This window comes from Melanostigma gelatinosum, assembly GCF_949748355.1.
Source record: "Melanostigma gelatinosum genome assembly, chromosome: 15".
Classification (NCBI taxonomy): Eukaryota; Metazoa; Chordata; class Actinopteri; order Perciformes; family Zoarcidae; genus Melanostigma; species Melanostigma gelatinosum.
This window is the reverse complement of record NC_136648.1, coordinates 11,853,473-11,876,891: the sequence shown is the minus strand read 5'-3', so window position 1 is coordinate 11,876,891 and position 23,419 is coordinate 11,853,473. Positions and strand designations below refer to the sequence as shown.

The window sequence follows — 23,419 nt, the reverse complement described above, 5'->3', positions numbered from 1 at the left end:
TAAAATTGACCACACCTTGGTCAGCTACATCGGTCAAATGTTACTTTCAGTCATTTATTTTGAAGTAGGATTTTGACTGGAAGACTTTTAATTCTTTTTTGAATTTCTTTATTTCTTTACTCAAGTAAAGGAGCTGAATTATTACAGTAATTACAACTGACAAAAGCTACAAATAAAAATGCACGGGGAAAAAAAACGTTTTTTTTCTTCAAAATCACTTTTATTCCACAATTTATTTAATCAGGTCTTAAGGCACCCTGAAGAGATGTTACAAGTTGGTCTTTCAAATGCAGGTTCCTTTTAAGACTGTGTAAACATAGCTTTGAATAAGATCATTTCCTGTAAATCTTTGCTTAAATTATTTCTTTACAGTGCACAGACATTGTGTTTTGTGACAAAAATACAGTGTGAATTAAGTAAATATGATAGATAGTGTATATATACATTGAAGAGTAATAGATTGGCAGACAATCAGATCAACAGGCCGAAGAAGAGAGAAAACTAACAAACAATCTTTGAGACCCAGATAGATATACAGATCACATAAAGATATACAGTACATAGTTACAGTGAACCTTTTATTTTTGCAACGCTTTCTCAGCACCTCTCCGCCTTAAAAGCATTTCATTTTCAAACCCTACCTTCTTGTGTGGGTTTGTGTGTGTCGCCTCAGCCACCATCACTAAGCAGCAGCCCGCGAGGTGGAGCGGGACAACTTATCTAGTCCTTGAGGGCTCACCCACATGTTGGCGATTGCAGTAAAGAGGTGCGTAAACAGGAAGACGGGAGGACAGACAGACGGACATGCAGACAGACAGACAGCACAAGACTGGGTTGTGGCCACGCAGACCACAACACAACGATATATCTATAATTCCCTAAATATGATAAGGATCACAATGTATTTATATGTAGAAAGGGACTTTGTAATTGGCATTTCATATACAGGGATACAGTGGCTATACTTGATTATCAAGGTACGTTCCCATGAATTATTTGTGAAGTGATATGTGAAATACTCTGGAGATGTGTTCGGAAATATTCTACTTTCTCAATTATACTATACAGCAAGATAAAAATCCTCTCAACACCAGCAGTAGTACAGTCATTCACACAGTTTGGAGAGATGAAAACAACACTCTCTTCCTGACAGCAGAAAGATCTGTAAAACATTCAAAAAGAAGTTGTCTCACCAATTTCACAACAGCTCCAAATGGCTTGGTTGCAATGGCTAAAAGTTATCTCATCACATCAATACTAAAAATAATATTAAACTGTGTCAAGAATGAACAGTGCAACGGGTGAATGAAAGAATGGATGGGGTCAGGAGCAGAGCCTGTGTCTTTGATCTTTGAGGAGATCGTGAAGGAAAGAAGGGTCACAAATGTCAGCAAAGCAACATTCAACACCTGTATCTAACTGGCTCGCCTATCTACATCTAACTGTTTGGCCACATCCCAAGAATGTCGTCTTTTGTGACATGTTTGACGCTTCCTTCCTTTCTTAAAATTGTAAACACAAATTCTGAGCAAACTTGGCAGCCTCTGCATCTGGTTTCCTTTTACCGGCTGTCTTCTCTTTTACTCGACCACCTTGATCCTGAAGGTAACGCGACCCAGGAACTTATCCCTTTCGTCGTCGTTGCGGAGGTTAGTGCCCTCGACCTTGCACTCCACCGGCAGCTCCTTGTTGTAGTCGTCCTTGGTGAGCAGCAGCTTCACAGCCACCAGGGGCTGAACGTAGTTCTCCTGTATCAGGAAAGAGACAGCTGTCTGTCAATAACACATCGAGGTGAGGCTGTTAGCGCACTTGAATCTGACCGGGGATGAATACTTACATGGGCTTTCTTGCCATAGTAGGGGAAATACATCTTATCAATGCGCCCCTCACTGGGGAAATACTGCATTTGAATATGGCTCTCTTTCTGCACAGAAGAACGCGTGTTAATCAATTCAAAGTATACATTAAATTGAATGCATCTTATTGTGGTAAATGAATAGCAAATGACACATTTTCCAAGATCACGAGACAGGACTTGAAAAAAAGGAAAAGCAATGGCCCTCTGTTTGTTAGTGAGGAGATTTAAATGAAGTAGAAAACATGTAGTGTTAATCTTCAAAAGGACATTTTTGACTGCGCCTATTAGATTAACATGACTTGAAAATAGCACTAGGATGGAGGCACCTGCATAATGACTTGTTACATAATAAAAATGTGTTAACACCCCTAATGGCCTTATCCTGATAATTTACATATTATCTTACCCTAACGCCGTCAGTGACAGCATGCAGAAAGAAATCGGACACAAAAAAAAACAAAAAGAAGGAAAAAATGAAAGATCAACAGAAAGAAAATATTGACACTGTTATGGACATCAGGGATTCTTTATATGAAGGAAATGGAAAAAAAAAATACACGTACAAGCAACAACAACATGTGGAGTACAGTGTGGAAAAAGTGTTTACTTTTACTGTGCAGTTGATGTAAGGATTCCCAACAGGCTTCAGGCCAATTATCTAGGAGGTGAGGGAAACAGGAGATGTTGAAGACTGTGTCGAAAGGCTGCAGCATGTGCGGAACCAAAATTAGAAATAAATCAAATTAATCATTTATTTTTGGAACTGTCAGCAGGCGATTGTCAGCAAGAAATGGAGATTAGAAGCTGTGGGAAGGAACGAAAGGTTAAAAGACGGCGATGAAAAGAAAAAACAAATTCATTTGTCAAGCGATTTTTAAAGCAAATTTCAGTGATTTTTCAGGTCACTGAAAGTGGGAGTTACCCTGTTCATTTTCAGCAGCACACAGGGTTTCCCGTCAGAGTATCCAAAGTTGTTGTCAGAGAGGCCGGAGCAGAGACTCAGGAAGCCCCTCTTGAAGAGGCAAGCTTTCTTTGTCATGTCCTCGGTGTTGTCCTGCAGAAAATACTCTCCGCGGGTGCAGTCCTCGTTGCTGTCCTGCTGTGAATCATTATATCCTGAGAGAGAGAGATGAGCAGAGGTTAATGGAATGAATTATTGGAAAACAAATCCGGGAGAAATGGAGCGGAATTTGTTTTATTACGTCCTGATTTCAATCCGTTTTAACATTAATTTCTTAGTGTATCAGCGGGAAGTGCACTTACTTTGCAGGAAAGACTCCAGGTGCTTGACATACTCTACATACTTGAGGGGGTCAGATTTGTTGAACGATAAATCCAGAGAATTTGGACGAATCACCAACCCTGCAACAAAGACATAACGTAAACAAACATAGAGTAAAGTAGTAGATTACCACCAGCAGGAGAAACTAATGCACAGCCTTCATCGGCGTTTGTCTCGAATTACAGCTGGACGGAAAGCCCCACTGCTGACATCACACAGGAACAGGCTTCAAAATAGATCAATACAAAAAGTAGCTGCAATGAAGCACATTATTGTGACAGCATCTCATTGCGAGTATAAATAATGAATGCCCCAAAGAGCAATGCTGCCGGTTACAGGAGCTGAAAGGCCCGGTCCTCCTTTGTGTGCTGTTTGGTGAGAGACACACACCTGGATAGGGAACACGGTCTCGGTACTTCGGCACGTAGTCATCCAGAGTGAGCAGCAGCACCCACATGGTCAGGGCGAACATGCCAGCCAAGAAACAGTAGAAAACCAGGTAGAACAACAGGATGAGGCCTGGAGCAAGGTAGAGGAACAGAAATAGAAAAGAAAGGAGACATAATGACAGGGGTCATGATTGACTACAAGCTTTAACCACACGTGATTTCGGACAAAATTCAGATTTCCTTCAGAAATTCTCATTTGAGTGTACAACCCCTTTGAGAGAAACCATTTAGGATCAAGAGGGAAATGCTACATGCTGCTAACAAATCTGAGGCCATTTTTCGCTGGAGATCCCTCGGTTTCAAATCACTCAAGATTTAGGGATGATGCTGCAGTGCTGAAAGCATCCGAAGCCTCATTTAAGCACAATGCAGGGCGAAGAAAAGGAGCCACAGTTATGGAAACATCTGACTGAAAATGGTTCACCACCATCCAGCTTGCACAGCACGGATGCCCTCTAAGTTGAACAAAAAAGAAGAAGAAAAAAAGGGATGGACCCCTCAGCTTCCTGTTGTACATCCCCCCTTTCTCTCATTCCTCTCCAACAGTATCCCACAATGCACCTGCCTAGTGCTTGAAAAGGACAGAAAGAGGAGAGAGGGAATCCCATTTGACCTTGACAGGCATGCTAATGTGGGCGGCCATGCAACTGCAATGGAGCATCCCACTGCACAGCAGCACAGGAGTCCGGGCAGCCTGACAGCCCGCGCTAGCCTATAAGAACTGGCTGCTGGAGGGAGGGTGGTGTGTTACTCCCTCACTCTGGAAATAACTGGAATCATTATGTAAAATGTATGGCCTGATCAGCTATGGATACAGCTCAGGAATGCTGGAGCACACTCCTCAGATATGATTAGGTAATGGGGGGTGGGGGGTTAACAGCTGGGGGCTGCACTGTGAATACAATTTCCTGATAATGCTATTAATTGAGATGATAAATATCCCCCCCCCCCCAAAAAAAAAAAAAACCTCTGCTGTTATGATTGATCATCACCTGGTTGATCATTGGTGAGAGTATGGTGAACCCCTTTAATAGCATCATTGGTGATCCTCTTGTCAGGCTTCTCTTTTACACCTTCATGTAGGCCTATGATGGCTCCTCCGCTAACCCAATATGTGGCAGGTATTTTTAATTGATCCATGCACAGACATATATAGCAGGCTATATGATCAGGAGGCACGCATCTGTTACGGCTGCATCTTTTGACTGCTGTGTGACGGGGATCCTTACCCCAGCTGCTGCCCGTGCGACCCAGCACCTCCCCGGTCCTCGGGTTGTAGAAGGAGTCCTTCCAGCTGGACGTGTTCTCCTTGTTGGCGGGTTTGTCCTCGGTGCTCGCCATGGTGATACTATTTTGGTCCAAAACGCGCGGTAACCTTTCCCTTATAAAATGCAGAAAAGGGGAGCGGGCGATGTAATGAGGCGAAGAAGCTGGCGAGGCGGCGGTGAGTGGAGTGGGCTGCGTAAAGCCGAAAGAGAGAGATGCTCTGGTGGAACAAAAAAAACCCGAGAAGGGGAAGGAAAGAAAAGCGAAGAAAAAAACCTGTGACGTCGACACCAGCCCCGCCGTGGCAGCTGATGCAGTGCGACCAGATGGATGTACATTGGTTAGTGACGGAGAGACGCACCGTTACGCGCACAAATTATAAATAGAGCGCACAATATATTTTCTGTCACATATTATATTATATTACATATTATATTGTAAAGTGTTTGGGAACAGGCTGGGAAATCCATTTGATACAAAGTGTCTACCGGCTGTGGGATCCTTCAGTGAGAAAAAACAGCAACGGTCGCCTTCTATGGTATCACAATAACATTACACGTCATCCTGATTTATCACAGTTCTTCACAACAGCTCTTCTGCGCACCAGTGGTACACGTTGATTCACCAAACCAGTAACCAAACCTAAAGGCTGCAAGTGTGATTCGACAGCAACGGATGCACTGATTCAGTCTGGAAAGCTATGGTTTGCACAACAGAGACACACACACACACACACACACACGTGTGCGCGTGTGTGTGTATTTATATATATGCCAGTGATCAGCATACTTGAAGCCCACCCATGAAGATGCCATTTGTGACTGACTGGTTGAGCATAGATATTTGGAGCATTTGTCAATCCTTGTTGCTATGGCGATTGAGCATTACTGAAACGTGTGTGTGCGCGCGCAAGAGTGTGAGAGAGAAAGAGAGAGAGAGAGAGAGAGAGAGAAAGAGAGCGAAAGAGAGAGCGAGAGAAAGAGAGAGAGAGAGAGAAAGAGAGAGAGAGAGAGAAAGAGAGCGAAAGAGAGAGCGAGAGAAAGAGAGAGAGAGAGAGAAAGAGAGAGAGAGAGAGAGACTGCGAGTCTGTAAACAGATGTGTCACAGTTAATAGAACATGTTATAGGGAGTAAGGCAAGGATGCTATATTATTACATAATTTCTTTATATTCATATTTAATAAATAAGCTTCAACTGCACAACAAATATATGTAATTGTATGTATATCCTAGTCTCTGCGTTGCCAGTTTGTACACATGATGCAGATTGTGGCAATGACTGAAATGAACTGAGCCGAGAGAGAAGGAGTTAGGTGTAGGCAGCAGGGGGACTGACTGAGACACTGACAGAAAAAAGTAAGACAAAAGCTTAACTTCCAACCTCGGCCCCCCAGCGAACAATCCCAGTGTCTCAAAGCGATTGAGGAAAGAGAAGAGGGAGTTATATAATGACCCTTGATGCAGGGTTCAGCTTGTGTGGGGGAGGGGGACTGGAGTAGTGGTCGCATTGCATCCAGTTCCTGCTGTCAGATTGAATTTGTTGCAAGGCAGAGTCCACTACAACTCATACAATGCGGTACCAAGCACAAAACCGCGCACCCAGACACACACACACACACACACACACATTCTACTGATTAGTGTGAAAGCCGGCAGCACTGATTCATGGGCTAGTCCTGTCAGTCTCACTCACTCTAACACATTTTTCTCTGCGAAGTCACCCCACTGCAAGCCAAACCCACTGGCAAGAAACTGCCCATGTTTGAGTGAGAAAGCTGCGATTGACATGTAGACTAGAGGACGTGTTTGGGATGCGGAAAGGCTGTACAGTATGGATCTGTGTGATGCACATAAAATGTCTGCTCTTCCTCCTAGAGGACAAGCACACAATCCTCCCATTGTTTAGGAAAACCCCCTTTCTGTGCACTCAATTAGCGCCCCCTTCACCATCCCGGCACCATGAGCAGGAAAACACACCCCATTTGTTCTCAGTCACTCCATCCGCAAGCTACCATAGCAACCCTCACAGTGAGGTTGGGCACATCAATGGGAAGCCATCCCTACACTCATCCAACAGCCCGTGTTCCTGATCATCCCCCTGCGGACAAGACAACAGCATTTCCCCAGAGTCTATGTGGAGGTAAAACCCTTTTGGCAGCGTCTGTTCACTCACCATGTCGGTGAAACCTTCTGTAGCCGAGAGTCACTCAAATCACCACAAGCAACTGCTGATCATTTACGGGTTTTTTTAATACTAGCTCTTCAACATCATACAAAAAACTTACAAACATTTTTGATCACACAAATGTATAATTTGTTCTGTCCCAGCAGCTCTGGGACGACATCTGCCATTCAACAACTGAAGGAAGTACAAGTGTTGTGGAATGTCGATTTCATCTGAGGTGTTCATTTTTGCATTATGCATAATGTCACGTTGCATAAGAAACAAAAGACATTAGAGTATTAGGAAAGGAAAAAACATTCAACAATACCCAGAAAGTAGAATACATATAACATTCAGAGTTTACATTGTCCTAGTCATTTGTTAGCATTTTCTTATAACATGATTACAATTCGTATCTTTGTCATCAGAGTTCATCAGGTCATGTAAAATGTCAAAATATGATCATATGACATAAACAAGACGGTACACCAGGGGTCTCAAACTCATTTTCACACAACGGGCCGGTTGGAACTACTCGTAACATATTGTTAAATAACTCTCTGCATTCACAGTTTAAAGTAGTCTTCAATGTACTCACAACATTTCCATGTCAAATGTACAGTAACCAGCCAAAGAGCTGCTTCTATGACTGTGTGTTTAAGTATCTCAGAATTATGACTTTCTATCTCATAATTTCGACGATGGGGATATTTTTATTATCAAGTCTAACTTTAAAAAAAAAAAAAATCTATATATATCTATATATATTTTTTATATATATAGTTTTTGCTGGCGGATTCGCGGGCCACATAAAATGACGTGGCGGGCCGGAAGTTTGAGACCCCTGCTGTACTGTAACTGTAACACAAACGCATATGAAATTATTAGAAAACATGGATTGAAGAGAAATACAGATTTTCATGTTCGCCTATTGTGTTTAATGCCAGTTCAGTACATATTTATATCCCTGATCAACTTGATCTGAACAGAACATGCGTCATCGCAAAATCTGTAATTTATGTGTAAGCGGACTCAAACCACACGACAGATATAACAGAAAGGCTTCATCTTCAAATCCCCACACACTTAAACGAATCCCTCTCACAGTCAACCTAAACAAACACACGTTGCTAGTTATTTCCAATGGAGATGTGAGGAACGCGGCAATAAGCATTTCTGACAACACGGTGCTAAAATACTAAAATCCAGTAGGATTGCCTGACACAGGTCGAAGCATATATGCTATTAGTTCATGTTCCAGTCACATTTAATGTTGTATGTTTTCTCTAGAGGACAAACATTTCCTTCAAAGAGAAAATATTGTTAATTTGAGAAGAAACAACTGTGTTAAAAAAAATCAATGTCCTTATCATGTGGCATGCGGTTACTATGGCGGTTCATAAATGAAGCCAGACATTACCGCCCCCGTGTGGGAACATGTACAAATATTATCCCGGCTGGATAACATACTGTAATAAGATGAGGCACCAGTGGCTTGAGATGTGGATTGAAGGAAGGACGAGGACGCTATGGCATGAAGAAATCAAGTAAAAGGTAGTCTGTATGTAGACAACAATTCAAGGCTGTGAACCAAAAACTCCTGTCTCTGTCAAACCTAGGATCTCCCCGTGTGTGCGTCCGGGCTCAAGGCTTGTACCAATTCATGGAGCGCCGGAGAGCTCTCTCCCAGCTATGGAGGACAGGGATGTATTCCTGACTCGGGCTGCAAGCACCGCCCTTGGGTGCCCCTTGTGGCAAAAACGTCTTGTCGGTGCGCTGCAGCTTCTTCAGCTCTTCCCTGCTCCTCCAGAAGCCTGCAGTGACAGTGGAGGACAGAGGGAGACTTAGGTAAACATTAACACAAACCCTTTACAAGAACAAGTCCTATAAATCCAGACTGTGGCACTGTGAGGGATGAAAATGAGTCCATGCCCACAAACACGGTACTAATCAATGGCTGAAAGTGGTGCAGCTTGTTTACATATCACTCAACACTTTTGGCTGCTGATCCACTAAGAACTAATGTTTCTCACATGATTCACATTATTATTCAGTCATCAGCACCACCTGCTTCTGGCATGTTATACAACAACAAGAACAAATCTATCCTGTGTGTTTGATTTGACTAAGCACTGACTAATGTACAACAATCTAATTACATAATGTGAATAATTAAGAGGAAAACAGGTTACATAACAAACAGCATCATTTCAGTTGGCTTCTTCTGTCTGTGCCAGATATGAAAATAGGGCTTTTGATCATAACTTTTCAATGCAACTCGATGTCACGATCAAGCGTTGTGATATTTTTAGAGAAAGACTAAGAACCACATTGGAAGTAAAGAGTAACGTTGAAGTGTCTAACTGCTTGACAGAGCTGCTTCTCTTCGTTTGTGTGCTGAGCAGCCTCTCTAAGACACACACAGCTGCACACGGCTGGCAGTTGTGTTTCGAAATTTGAAAAGCACATACAAGCATAATGTACGTTTCACGTGCAAGTTGTTGTCTGCGTACCCATTCCAAGTCCAGCGAGAAAAGCAGCTCCTAAACACGACATCTCGTAGTGTTGGGGTCTCGCTACCTTTCTGCCAAACAAGTCTGCAGTCAGCTGCATGACAAAGTCGTTGGAAGAAACACCGCCATCCACCCTGAGACGGAAAGAAAGAAAGATGAGTGCACTCAATTAAACTGCAACTCACTTAACTGTAACAGTATCAGAGAAATATCCAGCCGTAATGCATTGCAATAAAAGCTGAACTGCATTAGTAGAGGCTGGGTACTAAAGAGTACACGTCCAATTTTCTGGAGGAAATCCAAATCCTACAAACACATATTGCACCGTAAACTGGAATATCGAAGGGCTGTGAGGCGACTATACGAGAGCTAAATGCCTTTCTACAGCGAGCTTACATTACTACAATCACATACTCTTTAATTCACACAGAGGATGAAGAAACTGCACCTGATCTTTGTGATGGGAACGCAAGTTTCTCTCAGCATTATCTCATATAGCTGCTTGTTCCTGCAGAGAATAAGAGGCGTGCAAGGAGACAATATCAGTTGGCATGGATGAGAAAAGGAGGTCAAACAGAAACACTTCAAAATGACTCACCGAAAGGCGATGGACTCCAGAATGGCTCGGACCAGATGACTTTTAGTGGTAGAAGGTTTGAGGCCCATGAGGGAGGCACACGCTTTGGGATCATTATGAGGAGCCTTTGGTTAAATAAAGTAGAAACACAACCTGTCAGATGTCTTTCATTGAAAACCGGACCTTGTAAATTAATGTATGAAAGGGTCCTCAAGTGACCCTCAACAGCTTCTGGTCAGCTAGAGCGTAGCTATGCTATTTTACACATTTACTATATGAAGCTCTTAATCATACAATCATTAGAAAACATTAGACATCATATTCACATGCATGTAAACCACAAACATTCAGGGCACACACTTACAAAGGCCAGTTCACAATAGCGGGCAGAGAAAAAAAGAGACACATAACCATGTTACACAGAGACCCAACTGAAAAAACGAAAACGTAAATCCATGCCTGTATTGGTTATATGTGCTAAAATGAATACGATATATATGATTGTCTACACATCTGCATATAAAAGTTTCTCTGACACAGATGGACTGACATCATACACATCTACCTGCAGGCCACTGAAGGAAGGAACAAAACACACTCCGTCAGAGTTGCTGACACTGTAAGCCATGTCGCTGGTCTCCTGGACGTCAGAGAAGAGCTCTGCAATAACACACACACACACACACACACACACACACACACACACACACACACACACACACACACACACACACACACACACACACACACACACACACACACACACACACACACACACACACACACACACACACACCCTCTGAAACATGATCTCTTTCACAAAGGCAACTTTAACTGGTTCCAGCATTGTGTTTTTTGATACAACTTTATGAAGCCCTTCAACTACCGGCCACAGTTTCTATAATAATGTGAAAAACAAATAGTCATCAGAGCTATTCCGTTCATCGCTCACCGAGCTCCTGAGCCCATTTGATTGCAGTGCCGGTGTCGGCTGCATTGCCCTCCATCAGATATACCACCTCAGAGCCACTCTTCCAACCCACCACAGGATACAGACCTACAGAGAAGACACATTGGCTTGTAATGTGCCTGTATGGACAAATCTGCATAGAATCATCTTGTCATCTGTGTATTTTGCTTTACCTGCTGCGGACGTATGCGGTTTGTCCCCGGTGTTGATGTCCATGAAGGTGCCCGTTCCCATAGTGATCTTGACATCCCCGACGTCGAAGCAGCACTCTCCAAACATGGCTGCCTGCTGGTCCGCCATCTATGGCAAAGGGACAGAGGAAGCCGGTTGTATTTTGTGAAAACAAAACCCGAAACACGTTTGGTCTCGTTTGAGCAACACTGGAATTGTCTAAAACACAGATGGTGGGAAATAAGGGGGAATCCAAGTTTGACCCGAGGAAGACCCCCTTTCAATGCCTTTGTGTTCACATGAACTCTACTTCCTGTTACGTTATCCTCCTGCCACACATTCCTTGCTGATGATTAACTAAATATCTCGGCTCGATTTACAACATAATGACGGTGACATCAACTTGGACACTCTGGCATGAATAGGATCCAATGCGATTAGTCCTAATCACACAGATAACAGAGTGCGTGACGCCACAGACCTCGACAACTCACCACTGACATGATGGGAATGGACACTCCGAAGATGGACGGGTCTGTGGAACCAAATTCATGGCTGGTGCATCATGAGGGAGAGACCAGAGACAATGCATCATGTCACACTCATTCATCCAAAATCATTACAAATAACATATCGCACCCAGAAATGATGATAATGTGACAGAAATGTGCTTTTATCAGAGTTCTTCAAGAGCATAAATAAATCGGACACGTCCATAATCAGACATATTTAAAGCAGCTTAAAAAACCTCTTAAGAGCGATGATTTCATGTGATTTCATATGACTGAAACATGAGTTTACATTCACTTAAGTAAGTTAAACCGCTTAATACAAAGCAATAAGTATTGTTGTGAGCAGTTCCACTGAAGAATGATTTAGTTTGAGGCTTGAAGAGGGAAAAGTTTACAGTATTTTAGTAAAAAGTAGATTAAAAGAAGGGCTAGAAAACAGGCCAAAAAAACATAATAATTAATTCAAAAAACTAAATTCTGCTACACAAAAGGAACGTTTATAATGATATTTTGGGGGAGTGGCTTTGGAGGGAGGCCTGTAGGGACAGGATGTCAGTGTTGCCTACTTTCCTTGCTAGATTTAGCAACTTTTGGAGCTTCTCAGGATTACTAACCCGAGCTTTAAAGTGTAGTATTACTGTTGACATCTTGGTAACAGGTCGAAAACATTAAAAAATATAAAGAATTGTGGTAACTGCAATAAAATATATGCATTTATATGAAAGGACTTTTACTGGCTAAGGCATGATTCAAGTGTTGGATGGAATTTACAGAAAATGGTTGACTCACTCTGTATTTTCTACTTTGGGGAAAATAGAGAGCGGCAGAGAAAGAAGAGAGCTGAGAAAGCCACTCCAGCACATCTGTGAAAAAAAATCACATTACAGCGAAATGACAAAAAACAACCTTACACCAAAAACAGGAAGGAACCGTAAATAAACATGATATACACCAGACCTGGTAAGAGTCGAAGATTCCTGTTGAACTGGCATTCGAGTAGTCTGTGGCGTGGACCCGCCCTAAAACAGATTCAGGGACACAAATTAATATTTCACAAAATCACTTTCCAAAAGGTAAAAGAAACCCGTGTCTGAGCTCCCAGTTATTTTTCAACCCCTCCTCTCCCACGGGAGTTAGCTGAAACATTTCAGCCAATCAGTGATGCAACAGGATGTAAAACACAAAGAACATTCTGTCCAGGCCTTAAAATCCTTTTAGACAATGTGAAATGCAATCCACTGGCCAAATTATATATTAATGTACTGTTCTCAAATGACATTATGCTCATAGGGAGACGGCATTCGCATGAGCTTTACATTACAAATTCCACACCCACCTTTCGTGAGTTTGAACAGGAGCCAGGTGTCTATTGTTCCAAAGCAGCAGTTGCCTTCAGCTGCTGCTTGAAGAACCTGGAAGAATAAAGAAACATGACGAGGCCGAAACGAGAAGTGAACGAGTGAGGATTGTGCTGATGATGTGATCCAGCCACTCCCCGTTTGCTGTAAATAAATGCTTTGTTTTTTCTTTTGTATAATTAACCCTTAAACCCCCACAGCCTGGGAGGTCTGCTCTCGGTGTGAGTTTCTGTCAGTTAACTGGTTTGAATTTGATGCACACCTGTTTGTAGTGTGTTAGGGCCCAGACGAGGCGGAAGGTGACATGTTGAGTGGAGAAGACAATAAGACTTGCTGCAAGCGCCCGCTTCTGCCTGGTCAGGAAGTAGAGCACCTTCATCGTGCCCTGGATTGCCTGCAGTTGTCATGAATACAATCAACGCCATATTGAACGAAGGGTCTTGATATTCAGCAATGATCCTACGGTTGCATTCAAATAACTTAGAAGTTCTAGTATTTCATCTTGTCTCCTAACTTCTAAACGTATTCACTAAAAGTACAGAGATGCAAAGCAGTAAAAGACTCACTTTCATTGTGCAGGATCTGTTCCAGGATTTCACCAGGCCTGCAGCCCTCCGATCCTGCCAGCTGATGAAGTTATGGAAAGGAACCCCAGTTTTCCTGTCAAAGTGAAAGAGAGGAAGTAAAATAAACCTGAGATAATGCATGATGGAGAAAAACCAATATGAAGGCAGGTTCAAAATGTGTGCTACAGCAGCTCTCCTACAAGTCCTGTTTTTTTTAAAGGATATTATACCTGTCCCATGTTGTGAAGGTGCCTCGTTGAGTGGAGATGCCCAAGGCGTCTATCTGACGCATTTGTATTCCTGCATCTATATCATGAGCACACACATTCAAATGGATATGGTGAGAAACAGGACAAGGCTTTTGAAACAGGCACTCACACATTAGGATTGTTGTTTGCTGTTTAAGGCAAGGCAAGTTTATTTGTATCGCACATTTCAACAACAAGGTAATTCAAAGTGCTTCACATAAAACCATTAAAAGCATCAAAACACAAGGCTAAAGAAAAGGAGATTTAAAAACAATTAAAGAAACAGTGTAAGAAATAAAATTCAGTAGTAAAATGCAGAAATGCAGGAAATTGATTAATATATTAATTGAACGTGGTTCAATTAAAGGCAGCAGCAAACAGAAAAGTATTCAATCTTGATTTAAATGAGCTGAGGGTCTCAGCAGACCTGCAGCTTTCTGGGACTTTGTTCCAGATATGTGGAGCAGAAAAACTGAACGCTGCTTCTCCATGTTTAGTTCTGACTCTGGGAACAGAAAGTAGACCGGTCCCAGTTTTTTCTTCCTTTAACAGGATATCAAAGTGTTTCTATCTATTGTGGACAAAACAGCCTTTTCCATGTTAAAATAATGTAGTTCAATAAAACAACAGCACAGGATACAGCCTTGAAAATGTGCGCCTATTAACATGTCCAATGACTCACATCCCTATAACTTGTTGATATACCGGTAGTTGTAGCAACAGGGAATGGTGCAATTGTACCTTGCACAGCTCCTTTGACCACAGTGACAAAACCTTCCCAAATTGCATCTGGGTCCATCTCCACATGTCCTACTTCTGGATACAAGGGAACAACCTGGATAGTATTACCAGAATAAGAAACAAAAAGATTTGCCTCAAAATAATCTAGTTTGTGTGTATGTTGCATAAAGACCAGGATGAAAGTGGGCGATGTACTTGAGAATTGTAAAGCCAAATGGACAGCGAGAGGGTGAAGAATACCTTGGTGGAGCATGATCCTCGGACATTTGCCTCCTTGTCATAGATGTGACATCTGATTGTTGTTGTCCCAACGTCCACTGACAAAATAAAGCGTTCCTTCTTGAAACCGTTCCTCTGACTTGCCATTGTAGAAACGTATGTCCTACTAGTCCTCAAATCAGTCCCACATCCTCCATGGTCAGCTCATATTGGTCTTGTTTACCGACTGAATGTATCACCGGAATCGATACCTTATCTGCATAAAGTGAGTTGACGTGCTGAGGTTGCAACGTAACCTTTGCACCACGGATTCCAGTTCGAGTTCTACCTGTTGGATTAAAAGTTTCAGGTTCTCCATGTTCCCTTGCACAACAATTACAAAGAAGCAGTGTTGGCAATGGTAATCTTAGATCTCAGGCTCCCTTCAACAATGCTATAAAAGAAGGGTAACATAATACAGCCTGCAACTTAATGTGTAATTACCTGGATCTTACTGTGTAAGTCCACTTAACTTACAGTGGACTATTGTTATATGAATGAGTACATATAACGTTACGTTCTTACCAGTTCCTATAGGGACTTTAATGTAGGTACAGTGGAACAAGGGAGCAATAAGGGATTAGACCGTAGGATTTAGGTGGAAACAGTGAAGAAAAGGTTACCCTGAAACTGCACACTCCGGTACAGTAGGTCGCGGTATGCACCTATACAAGTTGGTTGCGAGCCGCCAATCAAATTTAAAGAAGAAGAAGGGAGTAATAATTAGGAATTTTAGAGGAAATGCTTTCGTTAGGCAAGTTACACCCACAACCCACACATGTAATATGTTTTTATCTTCTCAAGTGCACAACTACGGAAGGCTTACCGAGTCATCAGATGACGAAATACGAAACTACAGTACCGTAAATACAAAGTCACAAGGTTTATGCTATTCTTCTTTGTACCTTTTACTGACACTGTAAGATGGGGGACGCGTGTAGTTCATGCGTGTTTAACAAAAGAGAAGACGGGAACAGTACATACCTTGTTGTTGTAATTACAATATTGTATTTGGTCTTTCGTCTTTTGATAACAGTACAAGTCTAACATAGTTGTGCACTGTAACACATAAAGCGACCTGATGGGGGAGTTGACCAACTCATGAGTCGGTTTAAGCTAATAAGCTACTTAGCTAACGTTAGCAGTCAGAAAATACAAATTTAGCGGTTAACGTTAGCTGCTAGAAAAACGTCCTCATTAAGCATTTTCTCTCTTAAAATTATTCACCTGCTACCAATATTTACCATATATGTGCTCATAGCAGTGATCCCGTACACTGTAGTGTCACTCTGTTCAGGGGGAGATTCCGAAATTTGTCGTGGGTGAATCGCCAAAAGCTGATATCCCTGTGGGCACCCGTAGTACAGGACACGCTTGCGTACTGCGTAGAGCAAACTGGTCTCATGCGGATGTTTTAAGCTCAACACACGTGTATTTTCTGCTGCGACGCTTACGATCTCGTGGTGTTGTAACAAAAACTATGGCGAAGGAAAACGTAAGTATGACATTACTTAACTTTTATATTAACCAGGCTCCAACTGGCACAGAGTAGATTTTTCCACGGTAAACATGTTTTTAACGATATCTACAAACTAACAAGCTAGCTAACACTTGGTTAGCTTAGCTGGCGATAAACTGGTTATGAACGGTTATGCCAAACGTTACAAGCACTGTTTCAAGTGGGTAACTTGCAGCTGGAAAACGTGTCTGTATGTTTTTAAGTGGGTACATCGTCACAGTAACGTTATTACATTTAAGACTAGAATTTGTTAGTCGATTGACAGAAACTAATTTTAGTTTATATCAGTTTTGATAATCATTACAAGTTTTTAAGTAGTTACTAAGGGATAATAAAATACGTTCACTGGTTTAAGCCTGTAAAATGTGAGGATTTGCTGCTTACCTTCGCTACACGTATAATTTGACTGTGAGGGCCTTTGGGCCCTGTCACGTGGTTATTTTCATATTCCATTACTTTAAGGCATGGTGGGAATTTAATCTTAAAAACTAATTGACAAGTTAATCAGTATTGGACATTTTTGGTGTGAGGCTTGCGCACAAGAACACAGTCTCATTATTTGATTAACGTGTTTGTGTCTTTTTCAGGCTACAAGACGTAGTAAACGACAAAGCAAAGTGGACACCATTGAAGATGTAGAAGAAGTGGACAATGTGGAAACTGGCAAGTAATATCTTTAAAAAAATTACAGCAAGTATGACTACTCAATAATGACAATAACATTATATAATTCAATATATTAACAGTGGAGGGTGCCCCTAAAGAGGACCAAGCTGAACTAGGTACTGTGCAAGAAAAATGCATTACACAAGATGTCCGATTACAATTCTGAGCTGTGCCAGTAACAAAGCTGCATCTTTAGATCATCAGATGGACACTGCCATTAAAGTAAAGGGAAGTACGTCCACTGTGACTATATCCTGGGACAAGAAGAACGAGGGAGGAGAAGTTGATGATCCAGAAAAGGGAACTAATGCAAGTGATCAGATGATGGACAGTGGTAAGGATGTTTACAACAATCAAAAGTTACTATTGCATTATCTTTTTTTATATATATATTCCTCCACTGAAAAATATTCATCATTCATTTTGCAGGTGATATGTTAGTCTTTATGTTTTTAATCTTAAAGATCCTACTTACTCTTCAGGTCAAAAAGAAAGCAAATAAATCTTATTGTTTTTCTAATCAACGGGTATGTGTCTTGTCGTTTAAGTTGCAGGTGTTAGTTATGTTAGTCTAAACGCTGATGATGATGATACTCATCTTGCTCACCTGTGAAACACTCGCCCTCTGTAGGCTTCAATGGAGGCTGCAAACCTGGTTCTCACTGTCTTTAAATCAAATCATGACTGTTTTTGCCAGAAAAACTAACTCAGATCATCTCTTCAGCTGATGCAGTCGACTCCACAGAGGACGCTCCCGTTCAGAGTGCAGATGCAGAGATGAAGGAAGAGGTGCAGGAATCTGGAGGTACTGCAAAAATGCCACCACACAAAAGTGTCTGTGTGAGTGGTGTCAAATGATGTGTCATGAGGATGAGTCTCCTCCTTCTGGCACTACAGCAACACATTTAACATTGAAACTCTGAACATTCATTAAAATACCAAACTGAAACCAATACCAACGCGACAGATTACGTATATCTTGAAGTTGTAAAAATAAAAAAGGTGTTCTTGTGCAGCATAAAGTCTTAATGACAGGTGTCAAGTACGAAAAAGTTAGGAGAGACTAGAAATTGTGAACGCTGTTTACCATTTGAACTCACTTTAGTTAGTTATGACGTAGTTATAACACTTTTTATTCGGTTGCAGTAAAACGGAAGGCCCCCTCTTCTGCTGAGGCCTCCCCGGCAAAGAAAACCAAGCTCATCAATGATGGTATGAACTCAGAATCAGACAGACTGCTAAATGCTTCGTCCTGTAAGGTGCCTTATACTCTTGCCCTCACACATTTCACTCTCTTATTTTGTTGTAGGATATTGTCTTTTTGTTGGCAACCTGAACAACTCCAAAACATTCGATGAAGTCAAAGATTCATTAACAAGTTACTTCATGACACAAAGTCTCCAGGTTCAAGACATCAGACTTCACCGGTCCAAGTGAGTATGCTGTTTAACATTTTACTGTCTGCTCCCTTTAGGCAGGAAACCCTCTAGTAGGTGCATTTGATGTTGTTTGTCTCATCCTTTTCAAAGTAATATTGCTGCTGCTTTAAATACTAAATAAACTCTGATGTAATGTTTTGCTGTTGTAGAAAACATGCACATGTAGATTTGGCCTCAGAGATGGACTTGACCAAAGGTTTGGAGCTAAATGGAGAAATGATGCACGATAAGCCCATGAAGATCGCCAAAGCAAAGGTCAAAAGTGAGGAGATTGTTCAGAAGAAAACTCCAGGAAAAGACAAAAAAGGTAACTTGACGAAATATAATTGTTTGATCACACATTTATTTAACTTCTGTGTAACTTGCCATATTAGATAACGGTGCAACTTGTACTGTATGTTAAATCTACAAGAAGGAAATTCATCGTTTAGTCTATACAACTATTTTTTTCATTAACTGCTAGAATAATGGCTTCATGATATAATGATCTGTGAATGTAAAACAATTAATAGAAAACACAATGTCCAAGGAGGGTGATAAAGATGACATGTCTAACTTGAGTACTGTGCTGTGTTTAGAAAACAAAAATGAGAACTGTTTGCTTCTGAAGAACATCCCGTACAACACAACAAAAGAAGACCTTCTGAAAATCTTCCAAAAGGCCGTCGATGTTCGGTTTCCTAATGGGACTGATGGCCCAAAGAAAGGGTGAGAGACTAAAAACACCTTCGTTAAGGTCCACTTCCTCACTATACATTGGTGTGCAAAAAGATTTAATTTGTTTTAAAAGTATTATATTTAGGAATGCAATGGTTAAGATGATAATCTAAACATGCATTTATTGGATATTTATAATTAATACTACTTGAAATGTCCTTATTTTCCAACAGCATTGCCTTTGTGGAGTTTGAAAACAAAATGATTGCTCATAATGTATGCCAACAAAAACAAGGAGTCGCGATTCAAGGCCGGATTTTGATTGTGGACTCTGTCGAAAAACCAGATGTAGCTAATCCCGACGAAGAAGAAGGTAAATCACTGAACATTTAGAAATCTACCGTCGATGGATGACCTCATACTATAGCTGTTTAATTGTTCTTTAAAAAAAAAATCGGTACATCAATCAATTGAATCTGGATTTTGTGATTTATCTGTGTTTACAAAAGATCTCTCTTCTTTCTCACAGCTCCCGCTCCTCCAAGTAAAACCTTATTTGTGAGCAATTTGCGGCCCAACGTGAGAGCAAAAACCCTCAAGAAAGTCTTTCAGACAGCTCTTAGTGCCACCGTACCGAAAGCCGAAGGCAAATCAAGGGGGTAAGAACATGTACACTGGTCTTTATTTTGTTTCCAGTGAAGAGTATTTAAATATTCTAACGAAACATCTGTAATCCTCTGCAGGTTTGCGTTTGTCGAGTTTGCAGCTGTGGAAGATGCTGAAAAGGCCTTGCAGTCATCCAAAAACTTGAAAATCGATGGCAGGGATACCAGAGTGCAATTCTGCAAATTAGACGCAAAACCAGAGCAGGAAAAATGTGTGTAGGATTGTTCGTTTCATACTGTTCATGAAGGTCTAATATTCAATCGTAAAACATACATTTCAAGTGTTTCAAAAGTCAGTTTGTATTCATGAGTAATGAAAACACGCGTTTTTTCTTTAGTCCAAACAAAAACGCTGATTGTGATGGGCCTCACCGAGAAGACGACCGCAGAGACTCTGAAAAGTGCCTTTGAAGGGGCTTTCACCGCAAGAGTCACTGTAACTAAAAAGAAAGGAGTTTCAAGAATGTGGGTAGCCAACAGTTATCTTTTTATTGTCACAATTGTAATAATTGCTTCATGCTTCACACTGACTTGTTTTATGTTACATGTGCCTCAGGTTTGGCTTTGTGGAGTTTGAGAGCGACGAGAACTGCAAAGCTGTCAAAGAAGCCATGGAGGACTGCGAGATCGATGGCAGCAAAGTGACTGTGGCTTATGCAAAAGCCAAGGGTGCAGCAGCTCCTCTGACACCTGGTGGACAGCCTGCAGGCCAGGAGGCTGGCAAAGGAGGAAAAGGCAAAAGAAAAGGTAACACTTGAGTTTAGTGTATCAAAGTCTCATTGTTGTATTTTTTTTTTTCTCTCAACCCCAAGATCAGCAGGCAACTGCTCTGATAAAACCACATTTTGCCTTCTGCCCAGAACTGATACATGACAGACACAGTTAGCAAATAGCTAACATAGTGGAAAATTCAAAGTGTTTACAGCTTGTTGCGCTGCCCACTTGTGACCTGCAATATTCAGCTGATGTTTTGCTCAAATCCATCAAATGTTTGATACAGGGAGAGCTTGTTGTATCTGGGTATTTCTTTATTTTGCATTTGTGTGTGGTTTCCATCAACGACAAAGGTCAATTGATGTACGCCTTGACTTTACTGTCTTACTTTGGTTCTTTTTGTTTCGATGTTTTTTGAGGAAAAGTAAAACTTTTATTTATTTATTCCAGGTAAGAAACATGGAGCTGGCAAACTACAGGATGCTGCCAAAGAAGTGGAAATTAAAGGCTGACTTGCATGGGAAAAGTTGTCATGTAGATATTTTCCTCTTTATAAACGTACAACAATCTGAAAACATGTATGAACTCAAGGTTGAATGTGCACAGTAATGTTAGTCTACCTGATGGCATGACACGTGACTTCTTGTTATTTTAGTTGACATATTTTGGACTTTAATCCTTTTTAAACCTGTCATGAAATATCTCTGACTTGTTATCACATTATGTCGTTTTTGTTCATGTGACAATTTGATAAAGATATGATCCTCATGTGAAGACAAATAAATTTGAAAACCACACCAGCTGTGTCTTTGAGTCATGTTCTAACATCTGTGATGACGACCCGGAAGGTTTTCCAAAGACTTGCTGAAATCTCAGTCAAGTCAGACTATTTATTCTCTGCCACCGACACGAAATACCATCACCGCACAGGTTTGCCAGACAGTTAGGAGATTAGGGGTCAGTCAGTAGAACAATGTGTCATTCATTAATTCTGAATATGACGCATTCAAATTTGTGCTTTTCTTTTAGGAGAATGCTTGTCTGATGACAGTGACAGTGAGTCTGTGGATCAGGATGAGGATGAAGATATAGTAGAGGTTGAAAATCCACGCCTACCCCGGTGGAGAACATCCCACAATGCATTCTATGCTCACCCAGAATGGCAGGGCCGTAACATTTGGAATGATATCATGTCCCCCCTTAAGTATTTTCAGCATTTTTTCTCTGAAGACATTCTTAAGGATATTGTATGGCAATCAAATTTATATGCCATACAATGTGACCCAAACAAGCCCCTTAAACTCAGTACCCAGGAACTGGAGCAGTTCCTGGGTATTGTGGTCTACATGTCATTGTTTGGATTACCAGGCACCCGCATGTTTTGGAACGAGTCCTGCCGAGTGTCCCAGGTAGCCGATACAATGACACTCAATAGATGGGAGGCCATCAAAAAAGCCCTGCACTTCAATAACGATGACGAGAGGCAGGAGGAAAATGACCGAATCTATAAGATCCGACCACTAGTTACTCATCTAAACTCCAAACTGATGTCCATCCCAATGAGCGAGAATCTGGTTGTTGATGAGCAGATGGTTCCATTCAAGGGAAGAAACAGGCTCAAGCAATACTTGCCATCAAAACCAAAGAAATGGGGGTATAAGATACTCGTCTTGGCTGGCTCCGACGGTGTCCCCCATAACTTTGAAATCTACACAGGAAGAGTTGTGCAACCCCCTGAGCTGGCAGATATAGGAGCAAGCGGCAATGTGGTCCTCCGCCTGGCCCAGTCTATACCCAAGCAAGAGAATTACAAGCTCTTCTTTGATAACTGGTTCACAAGTGTCCCTCTTGTGCTCACACTGGCACAACAGGGAATTCACTGCATTGGTACTGTCCGTTGCAACCGACTACCAGGGGTCAGCTTGAAGAGCGATGCTGAGCTGAAGAGAACAGGACGTGGATCCTTTCAGCAGAAGATGGCCATGGTTGGAGAAACCACCTTGCATGTTGTCAAATGGTATGATAACCGCTCAGTCACTATTCTGAGTGACTACACTGGAGCCCACCCAGTCACAGAGGTTGAGAGGTGGGATCGCAAGAAGAAGATGCTCCTCAAAGTCCCCCGCCCTGCTGTGGTGAAGATTTACAATAAGAATATGGGTGGAGTGGATCTTCTTGACTCCCTTATTGCACTGTACCGCACAAAAATCAGATCAAAAAAATGGTACCACCGTCTGGTGTTCCACTTTTTGGATTTAATCGTTGTGACCGCCTGGCTGCTTTACCGAAGAGATTGTGAAGGGAACGGAATGAAGAAGAAGGAACAAATGAAGCTTTACGCCTTCAAATCATACATCGCTGAAGGCCTTTGCAAGAGTGGAAAGAGCCTGGTGCGCAGGAAAGGTCGTCCCAGTTCCACAATTGCTAGTGAGCACGCGAAAAAGAGGAGAAAAGGACCTGCTGCTCCAATTCCAGTCCCTGATGTGCGCCTTGATGCCACAGCCCACTGGATCATAATGGTTGAAAAGAAGGGGAGATGCAAAGTACCAGGGTGCAGAGGTACACCAAAAGCCAAGTGCCAGAAATGTGATGTCCACCTCTGCTTCACATCCAGCAATAACTGCTTCTTGAGGTTCCACACAGAATAGGACATGTGTTCACGTGACTGGACTGTGAATAGGACAGAATAGGACATGTGTTCTTTGTCACTGATTCAAACCCCAACCCACACAAACTCAAGCTCCCCAAGCTCCCCAAAAATGGGATCAAATATTTTTTACCCCCTAAAATAAAAAGTCATGCCATAGAGCTCCTCCTAAATGCATTC

The 23,419-nt window shown here is 41.7% G+C and overlaps 4 protein-coding genes across 7 annotated transcripts; 2 read left to right on the top strand and 2 right to left on the bottom strand.

Moving 5' to 3' along the window:
- Positions 1-223: 223 nt before the first annotated feature.
- atp1b3a (ATPase Na+/K+ transporting subunit beta 3a) lies at positions 224-5,180 on the bottom strand. Its single transcript, XM_079284369.1, has 7 exons — positions 4,819-5,180; positions 3,531-3,659; positions 3,122-3,220; positions 2,781-2,974; positions 2,466-2,516; positions 1,838-1,924; positions 224-1,748 (listed from the first exon to the last, which is right to left on the bottom strand). The coding sequence occupies exons 1-7, from the start codon at positions 4,928-4,930 to the stop codon at positions 1,581-1,583; spliced, it is 840 nt and encodes a 279-aa protein (XP_079140495.1). The 5' UTR covers positions 4,931-5,180; the 3' UTR covers positions 224-1,580.
- Positions 5,181-7,083: 1,903 nt separating this feature from the next.
- gk5 (glycerol kinase 5) lies at positions 7,084-16,243 on the bottom strand. Of its 4 annotated transcripts, XM_079284366.1 has the most exons (18): positions 16,177-16,214; positions 15,556-15,597; positions 14,915-15,221; positions 14,675-14,768; positions 13,916-13,991; positions 13,686-13,779; positions 13,382-13,513; positions 13,098-13,173; positions 12,719-12,780; positions 12,551-12,624; positions 11,744-11,804; positions 11,252-11,378; positions 11,061-11,165; positions 10,674-10,768; positions 10,130-10,233; positions 9,980-10,039; positions 9,532-9,665; positions 7,084-8,832 (listed from the first exon to the last, which is right to left on the bottom strand). In XM_079284366.1, exons 3-18 carry the CDS (start codon positions 15,038-15,040, stop codon positions 8,663-8,665), a joined length of 1,590 nt encoding a protein of 529 aa, XP_079140492.1. In that variant the 5' UTR covers positions 15,041-15,221; positions 15,556-15,597; positions 16,177-16,214; the 3' UTR covers positions 7,084-8,662. The 4 variants fall into 4 exon arrangements, with proteins under 4 accessions (XP_079140492.1, XP_079140491.1, XP_079140493.1 ...); XM_079284365.1 differs by lacking the exon at positions 15,556-15,597 and having other exon boundaries at positions 16,177-16,243; XM_079284367.1 differs by lacking the exons at positions 15,556-15,597; positions 16,177-16,214 and adding an exon at positions 15,458-15,518 and having other exon boundaries at positions 14,915-15,217.
- A 59-nt stretch (positions 16,244-16,302) lies between these two features.
- On the top strand, positions 16,303-21,389 carry LOC306788744 (nucleolin-like). Its single transcript, XM_079284364.1, has 15 exons — positions 16,303-16,427; positions 17,039-17,114; positions 17,198-17,233; positions 17,314-17,451; positions 17,842-17,922; positions 18,264-18,329; positions 18,427-18,550; positions 18,706-18,863; positions 19,135-19,264; positions 19,447-19,586; positions 19,743-19,872; positions 19,957-20,090; positions 20,217-20,343; positions 20,435-20,625; positions 21,043-21,389. Exons 1-15 carry the CDS (start codon positions 16,413-16,415, stop codon positions 21,102-21,104), a joined length of 1,608 nt encoding a protein of 535 aa, XP_079140490.1. The 5' UTR covers positions 16,303-16,412; the 3' UTR covers positions 21,105-21,389.
- Positions 21,390-22,013: 624 nt separating this feature from the next.
- LOC306789801 (piggyBac transposable element-derived protein 3-like) lies at positions 22,014-23,240 on the top strand (the record flags this gene model as incomplete). The annotated part of the gene is made up of 1 exon (XM_079285870.1): positions 22,014-23,240. One exon carries the CDS (start codon positions 22,014-22,016, stop codon positions 23,238-23,240), a length of 1,227 nt encoding a protein of 408 aa, XP_079141996.1.
- Positions 23,241-23,419: the final 179 nt, after the last annotated feature.

Excerpts from the sequence above, each read along its gene's own strand:
- atp1b3a (XM_079284369.1), bottom strand. The coding sequence starts at position 4,930 with ATGGCGAGCACCGAGGACAAACCCGCCAACAAGGAGAACACGTCCAGC. Across the intron at positions 3,221-3,530 it reads AGACCGTGTTCCCTATCCAG|GGTTGGTGATTCGTCCAAAT; the intron begins GTGTGTGTCTCT and ends TCTTTGTTGCAG. Across the intron at positions 1,925-2,465 it reads ACATCAACTGCACAGTAAAA|AAAGAGAGCCATATTCAAAT; the intron begins GTAAACACTTTT and ends TCTTCTGTGCAG.
- gk5 (XM_079284365.1), bottom strand. The coding sequence starts at position 15,040 with ATGGCAAGTCAGAGGAACGGTTTCAAGAAGGAACGCTTTATTTTGTCA. Across the intron at positions 13,992-14,674 it reads GGTCAAAGGAGCTGTGCAAG|ATGCAGGAATACAAATGCGT; the intron begins GTACAATTGCAC and ends CTCATGATATAG. Across the intron at positions 13,174-13,381 it reads CCCTAACACACTACAAACAG|GTTCTTCAAGCAGCAGCTGA; the intron begins GTGTGCATCAAA and ends TTATTCTTCCAG.
- LOC306788744 (XM_079284364.1), top strand. Across the intron at positions 18,330-18,426 it reads AACCAAGCTCATCAATGATG|GATATTGTCTTTTTGTTGGC; the intron begins GTATGAACTCAG and ends ATTTTGTTGTAG. Across the intron at positions 19,265-19,446 it reads ACTGATGGCCCAAAGAAAGG|CATTGCCTTTGTGGAGTTTG; the intron begins GTGAGAGACTAA and ends ATTTTCCAACAG.